We start from the raw sequence: 9,536 nt of genomic DNA on the forward strand, positions 1-9,536 counted from the left end.
GGTAAGAGCCGCGGGGCGGCGGGACTGGGGCCGGCCTGGAGCCCCGCGGGCGTCTACGTGTACGTGCGAACGCAGACCCGCGTGTCCGACTCTCATCGGGCTGGGCGACGGCACGGGGGAGGCGGCCACGCCGTTCTGCCCGAGAGCCCTCCCTGGCTTTGCCCGTCAAAAGCTTTCTCCTTTAAAACGTATTTACCGAGTGCAAAGCCTTGTAATTTGCCCGCTTCCAACCGCGCGTGCAGATGCGGGGAGGAGGGCTGTTATGGAAGTTGTTTGTTCTGATTAGGCAGAAGAGAACAAAAAACTGAGAGCGCTGCAGCTGGAGCAAGAAGAAAGGCTGGCGGCTGAGCTGGCGAGATTGAACCACGAAAAACTTAAAGATGAAAAGATGAGGCAACAAGTAAGAGAGAACAGGTAACACTTTGAAAAATCTCACTGCTTTATTTAACTAGCTGTTATTGTAAATCAGTCCCAACTCTGAAAAGTGTATTTATAGAAGTATTCAGTCAGTTGTGTACCTCCTGCTTGTTTTTTATTGTTCTCAGTTACATTTTGGACTGAACCTTAGATGCGGTAAGATTATAGCATGAGATGTTTTCGAGCAATAGAGAGAGGAAGTTTTAGCATGCTAAAATCAGATACATAATTTATTTTTTAGAATAGGCTTTAACTTTTTGAATTCGTGCAGCAGAGAAGATCATAACTGGAAAAAGCTTAGGAAAAGGTAGATTGAGAAGTGCTTAGGAGAAGGCTGTGATCAGAGAGGCTCCTCCAGATGTCACTGAACGGCATCAGAAAAGAGTGTGGGAGCGAATGCAAGAGAGGGAGGGGAAGGGAGCTGTGACGTCTGAACAGCGTGAGGTGACAGAGGTTAAGTGGAGGGAAGACAGACTTTGTGAAAGTTGTAGCAGAAGCGGAAATGAATCTGACCTGGAAGGAAAACTTATTTAAGATCAAGATATGATAAAAAATTACTTTTAAGCAAGCTTTGTCAATAAAACTCTCTTTGATCCACAAAATTTTCATTTTGAGTGTACACTTATATATATATATATGTACACTTATAAGTGTACATATTTATATATGCATATATACATTTATATAGTTAGATGTGAAGTGTGCAAAACTATTGATAGCACATGTACAAATACAGATAGTCCTTGGTTTGAGACAGCTTTTGTTTTCTTTTTCTGTTCTTTTACTAGAGTAGTATTTTTCATCTAAAATTGGGCTTTTCCCTTTAAAAATAAATTTTTAAAATTGTGTTTAAATAGTGATGGAAATTTCAAGTTTTTCCCATAGTTACTGCCCTGCTTGTAATAGTATAAATTTCTTTTTTTTTTTTTCCCCCCGCAGTCTTGAACTTCGAGAGTTAGAAAAAAAGCTAAAATCCGCTTATATGAATAAAGAGCGAGCTGCACAGATCACTGAAAAAGAAGCCATACAGTATGAGAAAATGGTAAGTAGCTTCACAGCGTCTCCTGGCACCTGAGTGCTGTAACTCTTTGTATGGATTGTGCTGAAAATTTTTCCTTTGAAGCTGGCCTTTTTATCTAAAATATTGTTAGGTTTAGGCATTCAGTGTTTATGGAAAATACGTTTTGTGTTATGAAGGACTAATTAGCTGGTAATAACCAGCCATAAGAAAAAGGCTTACTTTGCCATTGCAATCAAAGTAGTAGTGAATTAAGCTGTATGAATGGATAAAGTTTTTATTTTATTGGTTTTGTAATATTTATCCAAGTTAAAACTATGACACACTTTGTACAGTAAGTGTGGTGAATCCTTACTTCAGAAGCAGATTGTTGAAAATGTTACTGTTATTAAACATATATCTGAATAAAGAATGAATGGTAAACTTTTATTCATGTATAGAATAATATTGATGATCAGGCAGATGATTCTGATTATGTTAATGTTTTATACAAAATTCAGTTTACACAAATTGCTGTAAAGACAACACGTTTATTGAGGATGTTCTATGTAGTTAAACCACATTCCACGTGAGCTAGTTTCACTCACGCTGAACGCTCTACTGCGTCTTCGTTCAATACGTAGCTTCCTTTAAGTATTGTTAGTTCTCCTCAAGTTGTTTAGATATTGAGGGTTCTCTTCAAGAGTTCTACTTACTGAATTAAGCTATTAAGCATGTTAAGACATTGTATTTATAGATTGAGGTGGAAAACTTTCTGGTTTTGTAATGCAGTATAATTCCTTTTTATACTGTGTATTTTTTTACTACAAGTTGTATTTGGAAGTAAAAAGGAATCTTGCATTGCTTTTTCCCCCTATAGAAACGTGAGGCTGAAATAGCCCAAAAGATGAAGGAAGAGTATGAAAGGGTAATAAAAGAAGAAAGTTCTGCAGAACTGAAGCGAAACAAGGAGAAAATGATGTATCAGCAAGAACTGGAGAAACAGCTTGAGGAACAAGAGAGGAAGAAGCAGGATGCTTACGAAGAATTTCTAAGAGAGAAACTCATGATTGATGAAATTGTAAGAAAGATCTATGAGGAAGACCAAATGTTAGTTACCTTGAATTTTTATTATTTATTAATTTAAAACAAAGCAACTGATATAATTCTGTATAGAAAACTTGTATAGAAAATTTGTATACATTTATTTCATAGATTAAGGCCCAATTTAGTTTTCCTTGGTCACATATTACTAACAAGAGACTGACTTGCATGGATTTTGCTATTTAAACATCAGAATGTTCTTGTCATTCCAGTCAATCTCATGTCCTTGTTCCCCAAACATGAAATCCAGCTTATTTCAAGGAGTGCTTCCATTGGGCCCATCACGCTGGAAATGACTGCATTTCACAGATTTCTGCCTCACCCCGTGTCCCTGCCTCTTCATGAGACGTGTTGTACGCCTGCCTTATGGACAGGGAGAGGAAAGGAGGTTTCTGAGGGCAGGGTGGTAGTGTGGGGGGGAAGAGTTAGGCATAAATAAATAAATAAAAAGTTTAGGAGATTCTGGTGCTATTGGGCTTCCTTCGTCTCCTTCTGTTTTGATGGAGCGTGTATAAAATGGAGTAGTAGTGAGTACCTATGTGTACAGTCTGTCCTCCTGAAGAAAGGTGTTAGACATGAGATTCCCTTTTTGGGGCAATTCACTAATAAGTATTTTCAATTTAGGCCTCGAGTTTCCAGCTGAATGAGTAAGGAGAGTAATTTAAATCTTAGTCTCTGGAATATATTGTTAATGATGAGCATATGGTCTGTTTACTGTTACTCTGCAGTATGTTAAATAACTAAACATTTTTTTCCATCTTCTACAGGGAAAAACAACTGAAGTTAGATAAAATGAGAGCAACTCAGACATACATTGAAGAATTTAAAAAAGAACAAGCTATCTGGAGGAGAAGGAAACGGGAAGAGATGGAAGAAGAAAATAGGAAAATTATGGAGTTTGCCAACATTCAGCGACAAAGAGAAGAAGATTGGATGGCTAAAGTTCGAGACACTGAGGAGAAAAAAGAAAGACTTCAAAGCATGGTATCAAAAATTGAAATTGTAGAAGAAATTATTGTACATTCTTGTCTTGCACTTAGAAGTCCTTCCTTCTTGTAATAGATTGCCCAAAATCTGGAAAGAGAACAACAGAAGCGTGAAGAACTGGAACAAATCCGCCAAGAGCTGTACCTGGAAAAACAAGAGGAGACAGAAAGGAAGAAGGAGATGGTAAGCGCTGGCAGGCAGTTGAAGTAGTACCTATGTACTGGGGCGGGGGAGTGTACTTCACTTTCCCTGGACTTCTCCTGCAAATACATATATGGGTATTTTGGTACTTGTCAGATACCAGTTTTTTCATATGTCGTATGTATGTTATGTGTACCTGTGCATAAACTGTAAAGGGAAAATGCAAGCGGAGGGGAGTATTGCAACTTTGCCATAATTCCTGCAGAACATTCAGGCTAGCGGAGCTGGTCTGGATGAAACTTTTATAAAATAAAAATAGTAGTGTATATGCAGGAGAACATATAATTTATGGAGCACTTGTAGCTATAGGTAAACTAATCTAATTTAAACAGACCCGACATGAAAATTTAAAGAGAAAATGAAACCATTTTCAATTGCTGATCTAGAAAATAAGTCATAAAGTGCATGCACGGGGCACTATTTTACATAGTCTTCCTCTGTCCCTTCACTTCTGATCTCTGTGTGATGGAGCCGCGCTCCTTCAGTCTTTGGAAATGGTCACTGGAGTTGTGATGCTTAAAGACCGTTTAGTGAGAGTATATCCCACATGCAATTCCTTCTGCATCCGAGGATGCTCTTCAGAGGCCAAGTAACTCCCATTTCTACAGCTTCTCCTCTGTCAATGCTGGCAGGGTTGTTCATGGACTGGGTTGGGGGAGGGCTTTTTTCACCTTTTGGATTTGCTAAGTCTGTGGTGTTATTTATGATTTTTGGATGTTTTTGATGTTACTCCTTGAGCCCATTTTGGTCTGTGAGCTGTCTCAAAGCAAAAAGCTTAATTCTGACATGGTTTTAGGTGTATTAAATCAATTTGGATTGTTCACACCTCAATAGGCACAAAGTGTCTATTTCCAACACTATTTCCTAAATGTTCTTAATCAGACAAGCAGTTTGTATATTACTTAGTTCTTGGAGGGAAGATTCTGTTCTTTGATTTTCCTTTGCTGTCCCTAATGTATTCATGCTTTTATTTCAACTAGGAAGACAACTGAAGGTTTTGAATACCCTTATTGTCCCCTTTATATATTCGTTTATCTTGTGAAGGAGAATGCCAGTAACTTTCAAGTTCAGGTTTAAGCTAAGTAGGTTAATTAACTGCTTGCTTTTTGCATGTCCATTTGCTTTTTCCTATGGGCCTGTCCACATTCTGTCTTATCTTGCTATGGGTGACAAACAAAATGTAACACAGGCTGAGGTACGTAATACTGTTATTTTTACAGCTGTTCAGGACGACTGTTGTTGATTCACTTCATGCTAGTGGAAGAAAAGAATCTCCTTTTGTTTTGGACTTAATTTTGAGAATCTTGAGACATTTGCCAAACTGGTTAATACTAGAGAGCACTGTCAGGTATGGAGTGTTTGCTCCAGTTATTTATGCTAGAAGGTAACAGCTACAGTAAATTTATTCTAAGATAAATCGAGTAGATTGGCTGATGATGATCAAAATTTTCCAAAGTATGTTCAGTAATACAGCGTTTTATTAAATTTCCTTTACAGGCAGAAATTGAAAAGAGAATAAGGCAACGCCTAGACTTAAGGCAAACATATGAAGAGCAATTTGCTTTAAAGAAGGTAGCGCGACAAGCTGTGCAAGAGGAGGAAGAAGCCTTCAGACAACAGATGTTGGCCAAGTTTGCAGAGGATGATCGCGTTGAACAGATGAACGCTCAGAAACGAAGAATGAAACAGCTTGAACACAGAAGGGCTGTGGAAAAACTTATTGAAGACCGTCGCAAACAGTTTATTGCAGATAAAGTAAGAGTTTTCACTTTGCCTTTGGTTTAGCCAAAACGTTTCAATATGAAAATACTTCTGCTATCCTAAGAGACAAGGCTATTGTTACTAGGGAAGGGTGACAGGGCAGTTGCAGAGAAACGTGCAGGGGGGGAAGCAAGCTTTTGTTTTGGTTTGCTGACAAGAAAAAAGTCTTTTTAGAGCTAACGTTTTTTGTAGCTCAAGAGGTTGGAGTCAGCAACATCCCTAGACCCCCGTATACCTGACGTGCTCTGCGAATATCTCTTCAAGAGCCACGGGATCAGCGACACAACTGTTGTCCAGTTCAGTGTCCCTGATCAGCAGCACTGATGGTGATGTGTGAGAAGGGGAAGTCCCAGCCTTGATTTTAGATTAAGTCTCTCGAATTATCATCCATGAAAAGTCATGGAATCCTATACTGCAGTTTTCGGACCTGTATAGAGTAAAAGTCACATGTGTAACGTGAATTGCAGTTTCTAGTCATCAGCATGAGAATACGTGCCTATTTCTCCTTTTCCTGGATTAGAACAGTAGGGCAGGAACAGAATAACTTGTCTGAGAGCCAAGAAGGAACCAGAACTTAACACTTAATTGCCTTTAAAAGGGCTTCTAGTATGAGACCAAACCCTCACGTAGCAGACTAGCCCCACGTCTTGCCATTCAGTCTTCTCTTTTGTCTGAGATTTTTTTCTAGTTACCAAACACGTATTGTTTAAACAGTGCTTTGTGGTTTTTTACATACACTTTTCCATCCTTTTCAAATTAATTTCCTCTGACCAGGAGTTAATAAGTGGAAGTTCAAATTTAACTCCACTAAAGGCATTTTCTCTTTATGCTGTGGTGGATATTGCTGGAAACAAATGTTCACAGAGCTGAAACTGAACAGTTACAAAAACTTGCTTGTTTATTGTAGGAGCGTGAACTTGAAGAAAGACAGTTAGAGGAGAGAAGACAAGAAAACATCCGTGCAATTGTTGAAGAAGAGAGACAGAAACTCCTGAAAGAGCATGCATCTAAATTATTGGGTTATCTTCCTCGAGTAAGTGAATTGTATTTTAAATGCTCTAAATGTTTGTCCTGTAAACCAGTGTTCTCTTGGACAGTTTAAGGTGAAGTTGCAGAACTGTTCAAGTTCCTGGAGTCAGTGGGTCTCCTTATTGTGTCAGCTCTCCTGTGCTCACCTTTTCCTTTTTTCTTTTTTCTCTTCTTGAGTTGGGAAGCAATTTACAAAAATATTCTTCCTGTGTGAGGGGCTTTGGGCTCTACTGCAACATTGATGCCTTGTACAGAACTTGCTGAAAGCTTCCACGGCGCTTTGCACATCCAGGTTTTGGAATATGGAATGTAAGTTCTCAAGCAGGGCTTTTCTAGCCAGAAAGGGGTCCACCATATCTTAAACCCCATTTCCACCGAATTTCTCAGTTGGGGTTTTGGGAGCAATTCTTGCAGCATTGGCTGTCTTCTAAGTCCTCTGTTACCATGGAAATGAGGCCCCGTCTCTGTTGCAGTGCAATAAACTGCAGTGCTTACAGAAGCATTTCAAAGCTTACTCTGCTCATCCTTGTGTTTTTAAAAGTTAGAAAGATGGAAGCAATTATTGTAATAGGAATAAACTACAATTTATTTTGTATTATACTTCATAATCGGAAAGATCACCTGATGGTACGCAAATGAACAGAGAGCTGCTTTAGGGATGTAACAATGCATTTACAGTAGGGAGGGAATTATCCAACTATTTAAAGAAATTCTTTTTTGCAATACTGGAAAACATTGTAAATATAGCAGAGTATAATTTTTATTCAAATAGTAATATGCTAATTTGGTGCATGAATTTGTAAAATTTGGAGTGAGTTACTTTGTAATGTAGGTTTAATTAAAGGATAACTCAAATGGGCAGTATTTTGATACAGTTTTCTGGTTTGAATTTACTGTTGTAGGAAGTCTTGGCTATTTCTGAGTGTCTACGGGCTCATACCTGTTCCCTGGTATTGATGGTCTACTTTGTTCTTCTCTCTGCTTCAACGCTGTGTCTGAATCGTGTGGTCATACATAATGTTACTTCACTCAAAATGGTTAAATAGAAAAGTGCTACCTAATTCTAAAGTCTCCAGTATAAATGCAATTTGTACTTTTTTTTTTTTTTTTCTAAATGCTGCAAGGTGTGTTCTGTGGGTCATACACATTTTTAGCCCTAAAATCAATTTAGGTTTAGTTAGAGATGTAGCTTTCTGGGTTCCCCTGCTTCCCTTCCCCAAAGCATAGTTTCTGATTAAGTTGTTCAGTATCAGGTGATTTCCAAAATAATTTCTTTGTATGGGTCAACTTCAACACAACTGAAGGTGGAGATAGAGCCCCACCCCAGCCAGTGCCTCTTTTCAGTGCAGTTGGCTTGATTTTATTAAATCTGCACCAGTGCTGTGCTGACTATAATCACTTTTATTAGAAAGAGAATGCAGATAAGTGATGTCTTTTGTGTAGTGCTCATGTTGGAATCTCTACGGGGTTCTCGCCATCATTCGCGTGAAGAACAAGAGAGGCGGTTCTAGGTCATCACCAAGTACACCAATTTGAAACTCATCTATTGAAGTTTTGTGATGGTTTTCAGGGCTGTTTGTTTTAAAGGTAACACTGGTACCACGGATACAAGCTGTTACATTCACTTCATCGAAAATTTCAGAGATCCATAATAATCCCGCTACTTCGTTTTACCTTCTGACGTGTGTTTCTTTCCCCTTACTGCAGGGAATACTCAAAGACGAAGGTGACATTAACATGCTTGGGGAGGAATTCAGATCAGCTTATCAGAAGAGAAGAGGTAATGCATTTTCAGAAGAGAGCTGAAATTTCCCCCATCTCATCTCCTGGTTTGCCGCTAGGTGTCATCTGATTGCTAATGGAAATTTCCATTTGCTGGTAAAAGTGAGGAACTCCTTTTTGATATCATAAAAAGTCTCCATTTTAAGACTGGAGTTCTAAAGTGATGAGCAGCTAGTTTTATTTAAGTGTATGTCATACTTGCATTTTTTCATCAATAAACTGCTATGGATTTCTCAGTTATTCTTGGTTAGTGATGTAGCAATGGTAAAAATGTTTTCTCCAGCAACTCTGCAGAAACCTAAGCTAGTGTAAATTCACATGTGTATTTCAGTATGGACTACGGGATTCTCTTAATGTGCTATTTCTGGTTGTAATTTAAAGATTTATCTGCATTGGCATTACGCTATTAAAATACTAATCTACGTGTAGTTTGTCTCATCTCAAAGGGGTAGGTCTGAGTTATGTGTTTCAGTTAGTTCATGTTACTTTGCTAGTAGGATCTAAGCAGCAACATTTTTCCATTTTGAGGTCAGAATCACTGTTTATACCTTTCTTTCGGTGCATAAATTTACCACTTATGTGCCATGTTCCTATTCAATTACTCTGAGGGAGGAATCTATTGAAATAGCTGAGGTTTGACAGAGGTTCATGCAAGCAGCACAGGCTTCTATTGCTCCTGTTCATTAATGTACACGTGATATGCTCAGCTCATCTACACTCAAACTTTTATCTAATTCTTGATTATAATGATGATATAATAAAATCTTTAAGGATGTAATGCTTGTAGAGCACCTGTGAATATGGAGCCATCGCTCCTGACTGTATCCCAAAGCAGCAGCTGATGGCCGGGAAAAGACTTAATACTTCCACCTTGACTAAAGTAGCAATTTTAAATAATACAGCTGTATCGGATTGTGGAGTCTCTCTGGATAGCGAGGGGCAATCTCAGGTATGTTTTTGCCGGCCAAGGGTGTAAGGTGTAATAGCTAAAACAAGTTACCATTTCTGTAAAAGAGGTGTTGGTGCTTAGAGCCAGACCAACTAGCTTTGAGGGGAGACCTGTTACAGAGAACAGACAAGGCCAATTTTCAACCACGTGTTTTAAAAAGGACATGACATTTTCCTCTCACTGGATCACTAGTTAATTTATTTCTGTTGCACAAGGAATTTTCTGAGACTAAACCCTGACTTCTTTGGGCTGAATATTACCTTAGATAAGGTATAGTTTTAAATGCTAAAACAGAGCAAACTGATAATG

General features: G+C 38.6%; 1 protein-coding gene across 1 annotated transcript; it reads left to right on the forward strand.

Moving 5' to 3' along the window:
* Nucleotides 1–286: 286 nt before the first annotated feature.
* MNS1 (meiosis-specific nuclear structural 1) lies at nucleotides 287–8,500 on the forward strand (the record flags this gene model as incomplete). Its single annotated transcript, XM_009577097.1, has 8 exons — nucleotides 287–414; nucleotides 1,357–1,459; nucleotides 2,295–2,524; nucleotides 3,286–3,502; nucleotides 3,581–3,688; nucleotides 5,204–5,461; nucleotides 6,375–6,500; nucleotides 8,204–8,500. Coding segments are annotated over 8 exons (1,269 nt in total), but the record flags the coding sequence as incomplete, so codon positions are not given.
* Nucleotides 8,501–9,536: the final 1,036 nt, after the last annotated feature.

Source organism: Fulmarus glacialis, unplaced genomic scaffold (genome assembly GCF_000690835.1).
Source record: "Fulmarus glacialis isolate BGI_N327 unplaced genomic scaffold, ASM69083v1 scaffold22404, whole genome shotgun sequence".
Classification (NCBI taxonomy): domain Eukaryota; kingdom Metazoa; phylum Chordata; class Aves; order Procellariiformes; family Procellariidae; genus Fulmarus; species Fulmarus glacialis.